The sequence below is a fragment of the Malania oleifera genome, chromosome 8 (genome assembly GCF_029873635.1).
Source record: "Malania oleifera isolate guangnan ecotype guangnan chromosome 8, ASM2987363v1, whole genome shotgun sequence".
NCBI classification, from domain to species: Eukaryota; Viridiplantae; Streptophyta; class Magnoliopsida; order Santalales; family Ximeniaceae; genus Malania; species Malania oleifera.
In genome coordinates this window covers 91,936,496-91,957,335 of record NC_080424.1, presented here as the reverse complement: position 1 = coordinate 91,957,335, position 20,840 = coordinate 91,936,496, and the positions used below count along the sequence as shown (strand labels likewise).

At 33.1% G+C, this 20,840-nt stretch overlaps 1 protein-coding gene across 1 annotated transcript; it reads right to left on the bottom strand.

The window, feature by feature from the left end:
• Nucleotides 1-6,658: 6,658 nt before the first annotated feature.
• On the bottom strand, nucleotides 6,659-18,865 carry LOC131162046 (classical arabinogalactan protein 9-like). The gene is made up of 2 exons (XM_058118157.1): nucleotides 18,204-18,865; nucleotides 6,659-6,889 (listed from the first exon to the last, which is right to left on the bottom strand). Exons 1-2 carry the CDS (start codon nucleotides 18,792-18,794, stop codon nucleotides 6,848-6,850), a joined length of 633 nt encoding a protein of 210 aa, XP_057974140.1. The 5' UTR covers nucleotides 18,795-18,865; the 3' UTR covers nucleotides 6,659-6,847.
• Nucleotides 18,866-20,840: the final 1,975 nt, after the last annotated feature.

The window sequence follows — 20,840 nt, the reverse complement described above, 5'->3', positions numbered from 1 at the left end:
CATTTCAGGAGCCTGAACCTCTCTTTAGGGGCCTAACCCTGTATTCCAAGTTAATTTTTCAAAGGTTTAAGGAACTTTGGTCGCCTGGGCTTCAACCTCAGTCGCCTGAATTTGCAGGAAACTTAAAATTTTGATTTTATTAAAAGAACTCGCGAGCTATTTCTTTGATCCAACGGTTGAGATCAATTCTAAGGGTAAGACACTATGTATACTGAATATCTAAACCCTAGAACAAAGCCAAGACACACAACAAGAGAATAACATATCATATTGCAAGAACATAGAGAAATTTGAGCTGATTGCTATACGATTGCCTGCACTTCATTCTTCATTCATATTCTTTGGGCAAATCTACTCCGGAAATCAAAGGGCATTCATTCATTCAACTTTATTTCTTCTTGGTATTGAGGTTTGGTGATTCAAGTTAATTTTTTTTTTTTTAAGAGCTTCTCATCTCATAACTTGCTATTGAATATCTTTAGAAAAGTTTGATCTTGAGTGTGCACATACATATAAAAATTGCTTTTGAAAAGATCATTACTTGAGAAAGTTTTTTAGCTATTGGTTGATTTATTTTTTGATTCAAGAATATATATATATATATATATATATATATATATATATTGTTCATAGAGCTTATTATTGAAAAATCTATTTTTGATTAAGTATTAAAAGGTTGATCTTAAATGTGCTTATACATATACATATTTTTTTAACAAGATTATTACTTGATTAAGGTTTTGTTATTGATTGAATGGTTTGATTCAAGTGTGTATTCAGTTAAAGGATTCATATTTTAGATATATTAAAACACTTGAATATATATCCTTGGTATTCATAAATATTTATTTTATTGAGGGATATTTTGTTTGGAAAACCTTATACTTAGTATATAGATCTTTGAATTACATATCGTATATATTTGCATACTACAAAGATCGAGTTGTGGTTAAATATTTGAAAGAAAGCTTTTTGATATAGATTGATAAAATATTCAAGATAAAGCTTTTAACAAGTTTACATTAAAAATATTTGTGCATATTTACAAAGTAAACTAGAACCCTAATATACTCAAAAGCATTTCAAATATTTCTTTACTTGGGAGTTTTTTATAAAAAGGGGTTTTGTGTGTTGAAGCATATTATACATAAAACTATTGTATCGTTTTCATACATTCTGAGTTTCAAGTTTAATCATATGTTAATGTATTAGAAATTTGAATTGTACTCACCAACTTTTTTTTGGAAGCATTTTTGAGTGTTTTTACATATTCTATTGTATACACGGTTCGGTGTGTGAACCGGGATTTGAGGAGAGAGCTGTATCTCTTGTAAGTAGCAGGTGAGGAGGAAGTTGTACCTATTGTAAGCAGTGGATTGTAAGGGAAGTTTCGTCCCAATTTAAGGAGCAGGGATTTAGTGAAATCCTTGAGTGGTTTTTTAAGGCGAGGACGTAGGCCAAGTCGGTTGAACCTCGTAAAAATCGTGTTTGTCTTTTCTCTTCCCTTTACTCTTTACTTTCAACACTACATTTAAATTGTTTTTATTGCATGTATAGGTTGGATAGCATTGCACATAATTAATTGAGTAACAAGAATTTATTGGTAAATATATAAGAAGGGTTTAAGTGGTAAATAAGTGTCAAAGAATTTTTAAATACCCAATTCACCCCCCTCTTGAATTACACTTGATTAAACACATATGAAGAGTTTGGGCACAACAAATTCATACCGCAATATATTTTGTTTCAATTGTGGATAAGGCAACTGAGTTTTGTTTCTTGGAGAACCAAGAAACAAGAGATTGTCCTAAATAGTGATAAGTGTCACTGATACTTTTTTTATCAACCTTATTTTCGGAAAAGTCAGCATCAGTATAACTCACAATCTTAAAAGTAGTATGCTTAGGGTACCACAAGCTTAACTCTATAATCCCAACTAGATACCTAAGGATTCATTTAACAACTTTTAGATGAGATTCCTTAGAGGCAGCTTGAAACCTAGCACACATACACACACTAAACATAATGTTAGGCCTACTAGTAGTGAGATATAGGAGACTCCCAATCATGCCACGATACAATTTTACGTCAATAGGAATTCCTTGCTCATCTTTATCGAGCTTAATGGAAGAGTTCATAGGTGAACCAAGAATTTTACAGTCTTCTATATTAAATTTCTTTGGCAAGTCCCTGATATATTTAGATGGACATATGAAAGTTCCATGTTTAGCTTGTTTGATTTGTAGCCCTAAGAAGAAACTAAGTTCACCCATCATGCTCATTTCAAATTCACTTTACATGCATTTAGCAAGCTCATTACACAACTCATCATTAGTTGCTCCAAAAATGATATCGTCCACATAAATTTGAACAAGGAGCATATCATCATTTTTGGATTTGATGAAAAGTGTAATGTCAATCTTGCCACGGGTAAACCCATTTTCTAATAGAAAACCACTAAACCTCTCATACCAAGCTCTAGGAGCTTGTTTCAATCCATACAAGGCATTAGACAACCGGTAAACATGATTTGGATATTTATGATTTTCAAAATCGAGTGATTGTTCTACATATACTTCTTCATTAATATAGCCATTTAGAAAAAAAAAAAAATGCTTTTAACATCCATTTGAAACAATTTAAAATTTTTAAAAGCGGCATAAACAAGTAGCATATGAATGACTTCTAACCTAACAACAGGAGCATATGTTTCATTAAAGTCAATCCCCTTCTCCTGATTATATCCTTGGGTAACTAGTCTAGCCTTATTCCTAGTTACTACTCCATTCTCATCTTTCTTATTTCTATATACCCATTTAGTTCCAATAATTGTGTGATCATTAGGCCTAGGAACTAAAGTCCACACTTTGCTTCTTTTAAATTGATTAAGTTCTTCTTGCATGGACGTCACCCAAGACTCATCCTCTATTACTTCTTTAATATTTTTAGGTTCTTCTTGGGATAAGAAGGCAGAATGATTCACTAGATTTCTCAAGGAGGATCTTGTCGCTACATCATGGGATGGTTCACCTAAGATTTGATCTATAGGATGATTTCTAATAAATTTCCAATCTCTAGGCAACCCCTGATTTTCATTATCTTCAGATGATTTTTCATTTTCTTATGGGTTTTCACTTGCATTATTTTCAATAGATAATTTATCTAAGCATTTTCTAATATCAATATCATCTTCATAATCTTTCTTAGAAAAATGGATTAGATTCATCAAACACAACATGAATAGATTCAATGACAGTCAATGTTTTTTTTGTTGAAAACTCTATATGCTTTACTATTCAGTGCATAACCTAGCAAAATACTTCATCAGATTTAGAGTCAAATTTTCTTAAGTGTTCATTATCTCTAAGCACACATTTACAGCCAAATACATGAAAATAGGAAATATTAGGCTTATGGTTGTTTCACAATTCATAAGGGATTTTATTAATTGACGGTTTGATCAACACCCTATTCATAACATATCATGCAATATTTATGACCTTGACCCAAAAGTATTTAGGTAAGTTATGTTCATTCAGCATAGTTCTACCCATCTCTTATAGTGACCTATTCTTTCTTTCTACCACACCATTTGGTTGAGGTGTCCTAGGTGCAGAGAAGTTATGTGATATTTCCTCTAAGTCATAATATTTTTCTATGCTTTCATTTTTGAATTTGGTGCCTTTATCACTTCTAATATAAGTTTATCTTATATCCCTTTTCATTCTGGATTCTCCTACAAAGTTTGGTGAAGTGTTCACATGATTCATTTTTATGTGCAAGAAACAACACCCATGTGAATCTAAAAATGTCATCCACAATTATTAAAGCATATGACTTACCACCAAGACTTTGTACAGAATTAGGACCAAACAAATCTAAGTGAAGCATTTCAAGTAGTCTGGTAGTAGATATGAGTTTCTTTTTCTTGAAGCTAGATTTGGTTTGCTTACCCATTTGACATGCATCACAAATTTTATCCTTTACAAATGAATTTTAGGCAAGCCTTTTATTAATTCTTTTCTAACAAGTTTTGACAATAAATCCATGCTAGCATGTCCTAAGCTCCTATGCCATAACCATAGCAGAAAAACATGTCACTTGTTGTGAAGCTAAGTTATCAAGAGAAGTAGTATAAACATTTTCATGACGATCCATAGTAAAAAGAACTTTGTGATCTGATTTATTTTCTACTATGCATTTGTCATTTTCAAAAGATACTTTATATCCTATGTCACACAACTGACTTATGCTAAGTAGATTATGTTTCAACCCATCAACTAATAAAACATTATCAATAGTAAGAGAGGAATCCTTGCCAACCTTACCTACCTTGATGATGTGTCCTTTTGCATTGTCGCCAAGTGTCACATAACCTCCGTCCTTAGGAATGATTGAAGTGAATTTTCCCTTGTCACCGGTCATGTGTCATGAGCACCCGCTATCTAAGTACCACCGGTCCTTGGAGGAGGACGATCTTAAGCATACCTGCAAAATACACTAAGTAACTGACGTTGTTCCCAAATTTTGTTGGGTCCACGGGGGTTAGTAGTCAGATCTCCCTTAACTACCCATACTTTCCTAATTCTAGCATGTTTATTCCTTAGTGGACAATCAAATTGAATATGACCAATTTGTTTACATTTAAAACATTTTATTCTACACTTAAGATCTTTAGGAGGAATATGAGACTTTGACTCACGTGTAAAATGTCCTAAGTAAAGATTAGGTCGTCTAACATTTTCAACACCATTAAAACCAAGACCCTCTTTACTTAAGGAGTTTCTCTGGGCACCAAGTAGTAGCATCATTTTCTTTTAAAATGAAAGCATGAGAGGTTTTTGCAATATTAAACAATTTTGAAAATTTTCACATTTCATTTTCAAATCATTATATTCTTTGGTCATTTTGTCTAAGAATTTAGATACACAAATATATTCAAGTTGCAACTCTCTAAATGTAGGCATGCAATCAGAATCACAATCATCAGCTGAATAATATGAAGGTAATGAACCAGAACATGATACCTCATCATTGTGTGCCATAAAGCACAGATTGGCGACCTCTGAGTCACAATGGTCTGATTCTGAGTTGTTGCTACTAAGCTTATCCCATGATGTCCCAGCCATCATGGTTTTTTTCTTTTTCTTAGCCTCCTTTTTCAACAGTGGGCAATCTGGTTTGATATGCCTGACCTTGTTGCAGTTGTAACATGTGGGAGTTTTTTATTTTTATTTTCTTTTACTTGAATCTCCCCTTTCAGTTATAAACTCCCTGTATCTTTTATATGGCTTTTTATTCTTCCTGAAGAATCTGCTAAATTTTCTGGTTAGTATGGTCATATCCTCATCAATGTCAGATTCACTGCATTCACTAGATGTGCTTGTGGATATTTTTAATGCGATCACTTTCTTAGCCCTATTATGCTCAATAAGTCTCTCATTTATGGCTAATTCATAAGTGATCAGTGAACCTATCAATTCATCTAAAGTTATGGCCTTAAGGTCTCTACTCTCAGTAATGGTCGTAGCCTTGGCTTCCCAAACAAGAGGTAAGCCTCTAAGCATCTTCCTAGTCATCTCATATGTGTGATAGGTCTTTCCTAATGCATGTAGTGAGTTTATGATGTGTGTGAATCTAGTGTACATGCTCTAAATGGACTTACCTACATTCATTCTAAAGGCCTCATACTCATTAGTCAACATATCAATCCTACTGTCTTTCAAATCTCTAGTACCCTCATATGTGACCTTTAACTTAACCTATATTTCTTTTGTAGTAGAACATGCCATAATTCTGTTAAATTCATTTACATCAAGACAACAGTACAAAATATTCGAAGCAGTGGCATTTAAACTAACAGCTTTCATATCATTATCATTATATTCTTCTTCATTCTTAGGAACTCTAGTCGTGCCCTCAGTTTTCATATGGACATAATTTCCTTAGAAACAATCCTTCATACCTTCCAATCAGTATTATGAAGGTAGATGTGCATCCTCTGTTTCTAGAAGGTGTAATTAACACCATTGAAAATAGGAGGTCGTGAGGAAGATGGTCCCTTGGGGAAAGGGGTCACGGAACTACGAGCCATATGTGATCTTTTGCAAAATAACAGCTAGTCTATGCTACGCGACTCTGATACCAATTGTTATCTTTACCGTGATCCCAAGAGGAGGGTGAATTGGTATTTTTAAAATTTAATCCCTTGGTAAATATTCTAACACCAGCATATTCCCAACCCTATGGTCAATATATTGCAAGTAATGTAAATATACCTAAAATTAAATAAAGCAATTTAATTAAGAGCACATGCACCAGAAAGCAGTAAAGTAAGAGTGACACAAAGAAATGTTATCGAGGTTCGGCCAATTGCCTACGTCCTCGGCTTGGCTAACAAGCACAAGTATTACCACTATAATTGCTCACTTAAACGGTTGAAAGGGCACTTAAACGGTTGAAGGGGCACTTAAACAAACGAGGTCAATTAGCACATGACTGACCTCAACCTTTACTGTAATGCACCGAACCCTTTAAACCCGGGTCTGGCGCGTTATACCGGATAAAATCCTTGATAATCCATAATTAACCTAACATACGCAGCGGAAAACATAAACAAAATCTCCACATAACACAATACCAGAGTTTACTAATTTCTATCTATAATCCAAAGTATCCATTCAACACCTGCATTCCCATATATACATACATCTCCAAAAGCATTTCAGTATTTTCACAACCATCCTGTTCTCAACAGGTTTAAAACATAAAAACTTAAAACATAAATATTTACATTCCCCCAAAGTGTTTTGAAAATATACCCTTTCTCTTTAAGTCCCTCAAAATGCTAAATACCCTCGAGCTCCCTAAGCTCAACCTCGTGGATGTCCTGAAAAAAAAATAATCATATTCGGGTGATGCACATCTCAGTAAGGGAAGAAATATACATATTAAAACAGCGTGTGACCAACATGAGATAGATAGATATCATTTTTATTTCATTTGCAAATCATCATATAATATTGAAATCGTTTTCTGAACCTAAACAATCATATGCAAATATTTAACCCACGAGATTACCCAAGGATAGGGGTGATTACCCGCCCATACAAATAGCACCCCTCTGCTCTGATACTTAGGTAACCCTAAGGTCACAATTAAAACATATCAGAGCACTCACTTTACTCGGTAAGCCCTCAAGTGGTAGATTAATCTCGTACTCACACAGTTCAACAATAGTTTACCGGCAAATGCCCTAAGGATAGGGAATCCTACCCGCCCATACAAGTAGGTTCCCTCTGTCCTAGTGTTTATGCAGCTACTGCCACATCTGAAGCTACTAGTGCACTCGCCTTACTCAGCAAGCCCTCAGGCGAAGAGTATGCCTCGCCCAATCATAACATGTTCTACATACATACATACTTCTATTATCATAATACATCATTCTGTTCTGTCATTATATATTCATGCACATTCATTCCTATTCATAACTTAACTTTGCATTTCGTTTCACTTTAAGTGACTTTTTCCCATTTACATATTTTGCTTTTGTCATTTCATTTCATTGCCATTTCATCAGTCATTTCATTGCATAACATTTCATTTCATTACTTCGTACTACAGCTAGTCTTTAGCCATCATCAGTTAGTCTACGTAGAAACGTGCTAAATCTGCTAACACAGCTCCTTTTAGCTGTCATCAGTTAGTCTACACAGAAGTGTGCTAGATCTGCTAACATGGCTCTCTTTCAGCTGGCTTACATTTACATGATTGCATTTAACATATACAGGCAATATTGTCCATATCATATTTTATTCTCATTGTTTTACTTACTTAGCCTGCATCTCATACATTTAACATATAATTTGCATAGATTCTCATGCCACACAATTTAGCAGTAAAATTCATACATATTTCTCATAAATTAAGCCAACCCACATTTAACATTTATATACTCAAAATACACTTCATTTCTTACATAATTCCTTAAAAAATTCCTTTCACTTTCGTTTGTTTACTTTCACACATACAACTATATCAACAATCCTAAGCTCAGAAAACATAAATTTCATGGCTGGCATTTTAAACCCACATAAAAACATATATACATAAATAACACATGTTCATTTTTGATTCATGAAAAACCTGATTTAATATATAAATTTCTCCCTTACCTTGTTTCTTGAACTACGCCAACAAGGACCCTGAAAAGATGTCTGTGGCGTTTACCCGGATCCTGAAATTAAATTCTAAGTTCCAATAAATTATTCCTGAATAAAATATTATTTTAATAATTTCTAGGCCCATAAATTCTAAATAATTAAATATATCCTTAAATATAACCAAATTACCAAATTTCCCAAATTAATTAATTCATTTCCCTAAAATACTACCCATCTAGCCTTCCTTAGGCTCCACACACCTCAAATTAATATTTAAACTAATATTTAACACTCCCACTTAATTTTCTAAATTATGCCCGTGGGGCCCAAAATTACACCCGTAGCACTTACCCGAGCCCTGATTCAAAAACCTTAATTTCATTTAAATTATTTCTAAATAACATACTATTTAAATATTTTCTAGGGTCATAATTTTCAATTTACAGTTATACCCGCATATTTAACTAATTTGCCAAATTTTCCAAATTCCACTCTTGCATTGGAGTAGGGCCTAAAAAATCCCAATTGAAAAATTACCTACGTCAAAATGATGACGATAACGACTAGGACCACGTGGTGGTACCCGTTCACCGATTTAACAGCAGATTTAAAGTAAAATTGAGAAAATGGAAAAAATTACCTTTCCCCAGGAGTAGTGTCTAAGTCGTTCCCACGACCAATCTGCTCCAGTAGAAATGTCAGCAGTAGAACCAGAAATCTAACGGCACTTTCCGTTTTCTGATCCGCCGCAAACTCATCAAGAAATTGAGAAGAGAAAGGAAAGAGATGGAGGAGATATAGAGACTAGGAGAGGAAGCTGAAGAAGCTAAGAATGGCGAGAAATTCAGAGAGATCAGATTTCCAATTTGAAATATGATCTTCAGATTGCATTAAATGCAATCTCACCCATTTCCTTTTTATTATTATATTAATATTATATATATATATATATATATATATATATGTATACATATATAACTTTAACCCTTATTTATATTTGTATATATATATATATATATATATATCATATTTATTTATTTAATAAATCCAATTTAATAATGTTTAATTAATAATTATTATTTAATTATTTAATTTATCTTAATTTAATTTAATTTAATTTAATTTTTTTCCACGCTATTCCTTTTATTTATTTATTTTTTGTTTTATTTACTTTTTTTTTCTAAATTATTTTAATCCTTTTAAATTTTCGGGTCTTTACATTTACAACCAATCCTTACCAAACTGGATTACCGCCCTCTCGGGCCACACTTGGAAACACTCAGATTTTACAATCAAAGAGTATTGGTATAGTGATTGTGTTTTCGTGTAAAACAGATATATATCCAGATACGCTTAATCACATATACCACAAAATGATTTAATATGTAAGCTCAATGTGGTTCGATATATTAACTCTCAAATATATTTGCTATTAGTGTAATCAGTGCGTGAGAGTGCAAACTAGTATGATCTTTGTATCACAAGATGTTCAATCTAAATGCCCAAACAAAGATATCAATCAGATCTCAAATATTCCAATCAGTAGAATATCTCAATCGTGTAAATATCAAATAATGTATATGCTTGGTTTGCAAAAGATGTTTAATCTTTGTATTCAGCAAATGATATATAATAAATCAATGAATATTGCAACAAAGATTAATATCACATAAAAAAATATCCTTTCAAAAGTATGTCAAGATAAATCACCCAAGATATTTGAGAATGTTTTGAAAAAGTTTTTGCAATCCAAAAAAAAAAAAATACAAACTTCCCAAGATATTACAATGAATATGCAATACTCAGAAATTTAATACAAGTCTTCTTAGGAGAGTCTTATTAACAAAGTTCCCTACGGACACTTAGGTTTTGTTGGCCTAACTAGTTTTTTCAATCTTGTTTTGATGATAACAAATGTAGATGGTTTAACATGTGTTGTTGAGTGATTCTATTTCAGGTAAATATATCTCGTCACTCACATTTGTCATGGATACGAGCTTGGAAATCAAAGACAAGTCAAGTGAAAGTTTCTTCAAGACATCAAGCATCAAAGGTAAAACTTGAAGATAAAGAAGAACTCAATGAAAAGCTTGAAGTATCTTAAAGATTGAAGATGAAAATACCAAAGCATGGAGATTCAAAGTTTTCAAGAATAACAAAAAGTTTAGAAGTCCTCATGTAAGTCCTTTAATATTTAAATATCTTTTGAAATTTTGTTGGAGCTCTTTAGGGGATGTTAAATAGACTTAGAGACCTTTTGAAAACCCTAGAAAATGGTTTTATGAAAGATCAAAACATCTGAGTGTAACTAAATTTGGAAAACCAAAAAAAAATAGTTAATGGTCTGCCCAGCCGACTGACCAAAAAGACCTTGGTTCAGTCAACCGACTGACAGAAATGAATAGAAATAATATTTGTCCAGCCGACTGACTTAACAAAGGTAAAATCACCTAGCTGATTGACCCAAAATGAACTGTGTCTCGCCAATCGACTAACAATTTCTTGAATTAATTTCTGGGAGATAGAATGGTATCAGTTGCATGTCAAGCCAACTAACTCCACGGGTTTTATTTTTTAAACTCCAATGAAAAGATTTCAAAAATTGGTTTTTCAAAATATGAATGCTGTAAAAACTTGGGAAACACTCAAAGTCACTTGGGGAACAAGGAAACTAAGCCTAAAATGCCTATAAATACTTCCTTAATCTCAATATTTCAAAGTGACAACCAATTACACAGCACACTTGTATCAAATCTCTTAACCTCTTTCAAAGCTTTGAATTGCTCAAACTCTTGTTGAAGAGAGATAATATGAATTGCTGTTGAAATACCAACCCAAGGTTCTCATATTGAATTTTCTCAAATCACAAAGGAACCCTTGGTGAATTCTACTCTTGAGCTTCAATTCTATTTCTTTGTGGTATTTAAGTTATTGAAGTACTTAGAGCTAAAATTGTACTAATTTACTATATTTTGAGAGTGCTTTGTACGCAGTATTTTCTTCATATTTTGTGTAGTTCTTGGACGGTTCATGGTATTCTGATCGTTGGCTAAGCAAGTGGATATTTGCTTAGAGAGGTGGGCTCTAGCCTAATTAAGGAGTGACCGAACGAGGGGACATCATTTGGAGAGGCGGGCTCTAGCCTAATTAAGGAGTGATCGAACGAGGGGACATCGTTTGGAGAGGCGGGCTCTAGCCTACTCAAGGAGTGTGTAAAGGTTTTGTTCTGCTCGGTAAAGGAACTGAAATAGTGGAACCCTTTGCTGGTTTGCCAATGGCGAGGACGTAGGCTGTGTTGAAGCCGAACCTCGTAAAATCTTGTGTTCCTCTCTTTCCTTTACTCTTTACTTTCAGTATATATACAATTGCGTGGATGGTTTAATTGATAAACATACAAACTACGTAATTTGGAAGTTAAATAAACTTAAAGTTCAATTTTAATTTGGGATTGTAGAAACCGAAAGGAAGTACATTGGTTAAACCTTACTTTGCGAAAACCATACGGGAGTACGTTACTTGGTTAAACACCCAAAGATAAATTTACCAAGAGTTTATTTGAATTCTAAATATTTGGAAAGAGTGATTGGATTTTATATTGAACATCATATTGATGAAGCAAATTCATTAATATAGGGCTTGATTCAAGTTCAGTACAGGGCTGCAAACCAAACAAAAATTGAAAGTTAAATTGTTTAAAGTTTGATATTAATTGGAGTGTGTTTATATTCCAAGAGTACTGAATCTTGAATGCTTTCATCAATCTAAATAGTGATGCAGCTATCTTAATCTTGACTTGGTTGTTTTGCTTTCCAATTGTGTTTAATTGGTTTGAATAGTGTGGTTAAAGATTGAATGTTTAATTAGTTGTGTTGTTGATTGTATAAAAGAAAAGAAGTTATTGTGTATTTGAAAAATTAAACAATAAAGTCAAAGAATTGGTTAAACAATAAAAGAAGCTAAGTATTCTTAAAAGGAATTAAAAGAAAGTTTTTAAAATCCCAATTTACCCCCCTCTTGGGAAGCTATCCTAATTTCAGGTTTGGTTCTCAAGAAAATCGAATCAATCAATCAAAACAGGGAGAGCAAACCTTTCAAAACAATCACTGAATCAACTTTCAAAGAGTTTAGACAATAGTAGAAGGTAAGTATGAGTGAAATGGAATGTAAAAATGAGTAGTAGGAATTTAGAACTTGAGAGAGAATTTCTTAATCAGGTTGGCTAATCACATTGCCAATCATCCCAAATGAAAGGATATAAATAGACTCCCCTTGAATTATAACCGTTAGGGATAAGGTTGTGATTATTAGAAAATAATTAATTAAACAATAAAAGAAGTTAAGTATTCTTAAAAGGAATTAAAAGAAAGTTTTTAAAATCCCAATTCACCCCCCTCTTGGGAAGCTATCCTAATTTCAATTGGTATCAGAGCACGGTTATAAAAAATCCTAACAAGTAGTTATAAAAAGATCTATATGACTAACTTAGGCGTAGCTCCCTTTGGAGAGGGACAATCTTCAACTAGGCCTCCTATATTTTGTGGTATAAATTACACTTTTTGGAAAAAGAGAATGCAAATCTATTTCTAAACTATGAATTGGAAAGTATAGGAAGTTGTTATAGATGGAGATCAAATTCCTACTAAGATAGTAGATGAAAAATAAATTCCCAAATAGAAAAGAGATATGACCGATATAGATTATAAGATGCTGCAAGTTAATTCTAGTGCCATGAATGCTCTATATTGTGCTTTAGGTGCAAATGCATTTAATAGAATAATGACTCTCAAATTAGCTAAGGAGATATGAGACAAATTAGAAGTAACATATGAAAGAACTATCAATGTTAAGGATAATAGGATCAATATACTTACAAGTGAATATGAAGTCTTTAGGATGAACCTAGATGAATCCATAACTAATATGTTTACTAGGTTCACTCACATAATCAATTCCCTAAATGCACTAGGAAAAACCTGCACTACTTATGAGATGATAAGGAAAATTTTTAGAGGGCTACCAATCATATGGGAACCAAAAGCCACTACTATAACGGAAGGAAGAAATTTGAAAACCACTTCCTTAGATGAGCTTATAGGTTCTTTACTCACATATGAAATGACAATAAATGAAAAAAGTGGCAAAACTAAAGCCCAAGAAACAATAGCCTTCAAATCCTCAAAGGAAAACTCAAGTAGTGAAGAAGAGATGGATGAAGATGAAGTAGCCTTCATATTTAAGAAGCTAGAAAAATTCTAAGAAATAAAAATAAATTCAAAAGAAAATCCAAATCTAAATCAGATGAAGAAGAAGAAGAAGTTAGCAAGAAGTCAAAGAATAAAACTCCTATGTGTTACAATTGCAACAAAGCTATAGATATTGAACCAGAATGTCCACTACTAAAGAAAGAATCTAAGAAGAAAAAGAAAAAGGCCATGAAAGCCACTACTTGGGACATGACGAGTACAAGTAGTTCAAAAAATGAATCAAGTGACCAAGAGGTTGCTTATACGTGCTTTATGGCTTGGGACAATGAGGAAAGCTCCTCATCCAAACCCTTAGATAATTCTTGTAGTAATTCATCTAGTGAATCCAATGATGAGGGTATGTCATCTTATGATGAACTACAAAATGATCTATTCAAAGTACATAAGATGCTTTTCAAAGTAAATAAACAAAATGCTTCATTGAAGAATAAGAATGAAGGATTAATGAAAGAGTTAGAATCCCTTAGAAATGCTGAAAGAGAAAAGGATTCAAGGATCAAGAAAATAGAAAATAAGTATGAAGTTGCAATAAAAGAAATATAAGCTAAAACTCTTGCTGAAAAAGAAAACAACTTGAAAATCAGGAAATTAGAAAGCAAGAATGAACAAATGATAGAAGACCTTCGATCCCTATCCTCTACAGTATATGAGAAAGATATGTATATTTCTAAATTAGAGGATAGATCAGAAAATTATCTCTAGAGTTAGAGAAATCATTAAAGAAAGTTGACAACAAGAAAGAGATGGAGATAATCGATCTCAAGAGTTAAATAAAAGATAAAGATAAGATCATTTATAACTTCACTAAAGGAAAAGAAAATCTTGATAAGATGATTGCCTCACAAAAAAATGTCATTAAACAAAGAAGACATTAGTTTCAATGGAGTTGAAAATAAAAGGAAAAAGAATATGTACATGAGATATTTCTCAAAAGGATCCAAAGACTATGCAAACACGTCTTCTATTGCCTACACTAACACCATATGCTATCAATGCAAGAAAAAGGGGTGCATAAAGTTTGAATGTCCATTTAAAAGAAAGGGTGTTAAAACAAAAAAAGTATGGAAGATAAAAGAAACATCCCTTGTAAAACCTACCGGACCCAAAAAGGTATGGGTACCAAAAGTGAAATAGTAACTTCATACAAACATAAAGAAAATAGCATTGTTGGTCCAAAATCATAGGATGATTTTTTACAAGGCTTAAACTTAAGAAAATATTAAGAAAAAATCAAACCAAGCTTATTACATAAGTATCTTGATTAAGAAGAAGATATTTGAGAATGAAAGCCTATATACTACATGCTTACATGCCTATATGATATGCTCCCTATTTATGTGATGTGCTGATATGCTATATGCTACATGACTTGACTTATATTGATAATTTATGGCTCACTATATTGAAAATTTGAGCATGAGATTATTGCGTATAAGCATGGATTTTGATATGAGATTAATTCTTGACCATGCATGCTATTGATGAATCATATGGATAAACTTACTACTTTTGATATATATGAGCTAAGAAAGATATAATTGTTATATTGGCATCCATGAGTTATGCATGATATGATAATGACTTTGATATCTATAAAGTAATTTTGGCATCACATTTTAAAATTTTTAATTGGTATCAAAATTTAAAAGCTCACTTAGTATCACAATCTAAAAGTTCAATTTGTCTTTGAGCATGGTATGACATTGATGATATTAGCATGATGTTGATATTTGATACATGACATGATTAAATGTTTTGAAACATGGGATGATAAATGCAAAGTTGGTAACAAAATTGAATGTATTGAATTCAGGGGGAGTTATGATTTATTGCTTATATTATGATAATTTCCCTATTAATCAATTATCATGAATTAAATTTTAAATTTTAAATTGGTATCATAAAAATCATAAATTGGTATAAAAAATTGGTATCTTTAATAATATCAAAGGGGGAAAAAACTGTTAGTAAAGATATTACACTTTATACATGTTATATTGAAAAATAATAACTTGAGTGTGTACATATGGTTGATATGCATGATATGCTCAAAATGTGTTGTTATTTTGTTTTTCTTTTTGATTGATGTCCAAAGGGGGAGAGTTTGTGAAAAGCAAAGATAGAAATGTTTGAATTCTATGTATGGAATATGGAATGCATACGGAATGATGTATGGAATTATGATTATCTATGTATGGAATTATATCTATTTATGTGTGGAATGTTTGTCCTTATAAATGATATGATTGAAAATGATGTATGTGCATCTAAGATGTATGGAAGAGTTATGGAATATGGCATGCATGGAAGATTTATGGAATATGGCATATTTATGATCTTGAGGATCTTGAGTATATTGATATCTATGACTTTGAGCACATAATAAGGAATGCATATAGTTAGGGGGAGTTTTATCCTTATCTTTGCTTCTCATTTGTCATCATCAAAAAGAGGGAGATTGTTGACCTAACTAAGTTTTTCAATCTTGTTTTGATGATAACAAATGTAGATGGTTTAACATGTGTTGTTGAGTGATTCTATTTCAGGTAAATATATCTTGTCACTCACATTTGTCATGGATACGAGCTTGAAAATTAAAGACAAGTCAAGTGAAAGTTTCTTCAAGACATCAAGCATCAAATGTAAAGCTAGAAGATAAAAGAAGAACTCAATAAAAAGCTTGAAGTATTTTAAAGCTTGAAGATGAAAATACCAAAGCATGGAGACTTAAAGTTTTCAAGAATAACAAAAAGTTTAGAAGTCCTCATGTAAGTGCTTTAATATATAAATATCTTTTGAAATATTGTTGGAACTCTTTAGGGGATGTTAAATGGACTTAGAGACCTTTTAAAAACCTTGGAAAATGGTTTTATGAAATATCAAAACATATGAGCGAAACTAAATATGGAAAACCAAAAAGGAAAAAAAAATAGTTAATGGTCTGCCTAGCTGACTGACCAAAAAGACCTTGGTTCAGTCAGCCGACTGACAGAAAAGAATAGAAATAATATCTGTCCAGCCAACTCACTTAACAAGGTAAAATCACCCAACCGATTGACCCAAAATGAACTGTGTCTCGCCAGCCAACTAACAATTTCTTGATTTAATTTTTAGGAAACAGAATGGTGTCAACTGCCTATCCAGCCGACTGACCTTGTGAATTTGTACTACCCAGTCGCCTGTCCAGCCAACTGACTCCACGGGTTTTATTTTTTAAACTCCAACGGGAAGATTTCAAAATTTGGTTTTTCAAAATATGAACGTTGTAAAAACTTGGGAAACACTCAAAGTCACTTGGGGAACAAGGAAACTAAGCCTAGAATGCCTATAAATACTTCCTTAATCTCAATATTTCAAAGTGACAACCAATTACACAGCACACTTGTATCAAATCTCTTAACATCTTTCAAAGCTTTGAATTGCTTAAACTCTTGCTGAAGAGAGATAATTTGAATTGCTGTTGAAATACCAAACTAAGGTTCTCATATTGAATTTTCTCAAATCACAAAGGAACCCTTGGTGAATTCTACTTTTGAACTTCAATTCTATTTCTTAGTGGTATTTAAATTATTGAAGTACCTAAAGCTGAAATTGTACTAATCTACTCTATTTTGAGAGTGCTTTGTATGCAGTATTTTCTTCATATTTTGTGTAGTTCTTGGATGGTTCGAGATGTTCAGATCGTTGGCTAAGCAAGTGGATATTGCTTAGAGAGGCGGGCTCTAGCCTAATTAAGGAGTGACCGAATGAGGGGACATCGTTTGGAGAGGCGGGCTCTAGCCTGCTGAAGGAATATGTAAAGGTTTTGTTCCGTCCGGTAAAGGAACTACGATAGTGGAACCCTTTGGTGGTTTGCCAAGGGCGAGGACGTAGGCTGTGTTGAAGCCGAACCTCGTAAAATCTTGTGTTCCTCTCTCTTTCCCTTACTCTTTACTTTCAGTACATATACAATTGCGTGGATGGTTTAATTAATAAACATTCAAACTACGTAATTTGGAAATTAAATAAACTTAAGGTTCAATTTTAGTTTGGGATTGCGGAAATCGAAAGGGAGTACGTTGGTTAAACCTTACTTTGCGGAAACCATACGAGAGTATGTTACTTGGTTAAACACCCAAAGATAAATTTACCAAAAGTTTATTTGAATTCTAAATATTTGAAAAGAGTGATTGGATTTTATATTGAACGTCATATAGAAACCAAAAAATTAATATACATTTTATGGAAACCCTTAAGATAAATATATAATGATATGAAATCCCTAAAATTAGTACACAAGCCACATAGAAGTAATTTAATCCTCAACATGGAAACCAATCAAAACCCTAAATAGGCTTAAATAATAACTTAACATAATTACAACCCTAACTAATAATAGAATTTTAACAATAATCTATAATGATTGTGAATAATAATAGAACTATAAATAATATAACAACAAATGAGAATATAAGCAAGTATACTAGATATTAAAGGATATAAAAATCTACACATGAAATGATAATAATAAAGTTAGCTTATGACAATAAATCATAAATACTACCAACAAATAATGACAATATATATATATATATATATATATATATATATATATATATATATAAAGAAAATCAAAACAAGAAAATATAAAAAGAACAGTAATACATATATAGTATGAGAAACAACTTAGCCACGAATACTTTACAATATAATAAAAACCAAACAAGACAAAATAGAAAAATAAACAAATAAATGGAACACATGCATGTGTGTGTATGGTTGGGGGCAGGGAGTTCACCGCTGAGGGTGCTACTGGAGAACGGAGCAGGGAGCGACGACACCGAGAGGTTTTGCCATCGGGGCTCCTGGCTGATGGCTGTGTTGCTGTGGATGGTTCACGGGGTGGCTCACGACATGTGGCCGGAGCAGAGTTCTGTGGATGGCTTGGAGCAGCAGCGGAAGACCTCCTTGGCTTGGGCAGCAGCTTCTGTTTGGGGAGGTTCACGGGATGCCTGTCGCTAGCAGCAGAGAACTTCGCGGTTGTGCGTGGTTGGAACGGGGGGTGGCTCACGGCAGGTGGCCGGAGCAGAGGGCTATGGATGGCTTGGAGCAGCAGCGGAAGAACTCCTTGGCTTGGGCAGCAGCTTTTGTTCGGGGAGGTGGCTGGGTTGTCTGGGTTGCGGGTAGGCGGCTGGGTTGTCTGGGTTGTGGGGAGGCGGCCAGAGCAGTGGGGATGACTGGCTGAAAGGGTATCTGGAGGTGAGCCGAAGGAGAGTAAGAGACTGAGACGGAGGGAGAGGCTGAGGTGCCGAGAGAGTGAGAGAGATGGTGAGGTTGAGGGAGAGGGAGAGGATGGAGAGATGGTGCTGCGGGAGTGAGGAGCAGCCATCAAGGCTGCGTGTGTGAACCAGAGAGGAGTAGAGTGGAAGAGAGAAGATGGCCTTTTTTTGTGCGTCTCCGCCCCCCCTTTTCTTTGAATGGTTGCTCTCTTTTATAAAGATTTTCCACAACCCTAAAGCATGTGCCCCTTTTCTTTTTTTATTTCTTTTTTTTATACTTTTATGGTAATAATAATAATAATAATAATAATAATAATAATAATAATAATAAGATGGTTTGAAAATAATGATAATACTAATAAAAATAGAAATAGTAAAAATAATTATAGTAAAGTAATAATAATAATAATAATAATAATAATAATTTGTAACCTCTTTGTTATATTTGGTTCGCGCAAAAATAGGGTGTTTACAAGTAGCACTATGACTATCCCAAGTGTAAGAGTTACGTTGTATAATAATTAAGTCAAATAGGTCAGATCGTCTCCACAGGAAATGTAAATCAGTTTTAAACTAGTGGGAAACAGAAAAAGAAAATAAGAAAACAAATTTCACTGAACATGGTTCAGATTTGAAATTTTGAAGTTTTTGAGATTTTATGATGAAATTAAATGACGCAAAACCTAAAATGTGAATCTAATGCGCATAAAACCAACCAAATAACTCACCACTTAAACATTCAAATAACAAAACAAGGATAACAAAGATTAGACTTCAGCAATGACTTAAAGATAATGAACCGACTCCACAATAGTGACTTAGACAAAATGGATAGATCCTACGATACCTAGACATAAACCGAACCTAACAATGACTCAACTAAATGAAAATAGATTAAGTTAAATATGAAATAAAGCTCAACTAAATAAATAAAATAAACCTAACAATAGATAAACTCAAATAACTCTTAAATAAAGATAATTAGATTTAAACTAATTAAAACTCCAATAAAATATTCAGCATGACATTAACTAGAACAAAACAACAAAACAACAACTAAGTTTTTCAACCTTGAAGCTTCTAAAATAACAAAATAAAAGACAAGAATTTAATTTAATCTAATGAAAATACTCAACAATAAAATAACATTTAATACTCAGTCTAACATTAAACTGCTCTAACAATCCATTAAAACAAGTATTTAAACAAATAAACAAGTCGAGAGAGAAAGCAAAAATAAAAACAAATTAAACCCACCAATACAATATTCAACATTAACTTTAAATGAAGTGCTCAATACAGTAAATGACTCAACCAATACAAGGAAATATCTATTGAAAAGTTAAAGAACAATAAATAATAATTTAACAAAAATAATTAAATAAAGAGAAGAAGAAGAAGAAGGAGAGAGAGAGAGAGAGAGAGAGAGGAAATGGCAGTGTGTTGAGCTGGAGAGGAGAGGCTCGGGTCTTCCAAAATCCTAGCTGTGGTGCAGCTCCCAAGACCTCCAACAATCCCCCACACACAACCTTTTTTTTTTCACCAAGAAACCCTAGCTTCAATGCCCCCTTTTCTCCCTTTCTTTTTCCCCTCTTTGACTGGCTTGCCCCTGCCAACATGACCCTTCATGCCTCACTTCAGCGCACCACTCCCAGCACATAAGCAGCGCCTCGCTCTTCCTCACAAAAATGGGCTGCCCCAAAGCTTGCATGGCCGGCTCACATCAAGGACTCGACCCTACTCTCTTTTTTTTCTTTTTTTTTTCTTTTATTGTTTCCTTTGGGCTCCCTTCAAGTACGTCTTGCTAGCAAACTCTTTTTTTTCAAATTGCTCTAACCAAGCAAGCCCACACTTTTTGACTTTTGTTTGCAATATATATCATTTTTTTTACTTTTGTTTACTTTTGCATCTAATAGCTCACATTGCATAATATATATATATATATATATATATGTTCACATATCTTTTTTTTTTCTTGATTTTTCGTTAAATATCCAAGGGAATTTTCGGCACCTAAATTTTCAATCGATGCGCACAGATAGCATGGCTTACGTTATAAGCATGGTTCAGCCTTAATTTCCACTAAATATCCTACAATAATAAAAAAATGAATATCCATAACTTTACAGGAAAAGTAGGATAATTATTCCAAATGA

Coding starts and splice junctions, on each gene's coding strand:
- LOC131162046 (XM_058118157.1), bottom strand. CDS start 18,794: ATGGCTGCTCCTCACTCCCGCAGCACCATCTCTCCATCCTCTCCCTCT. Junction 6,890..18,203: donor CTCCAGTAGCACCCTCAGCG/GTGAACTCCCTG, acceptor TTTTTTTTTCAG/GACATCCACGAGGTTGAGCT.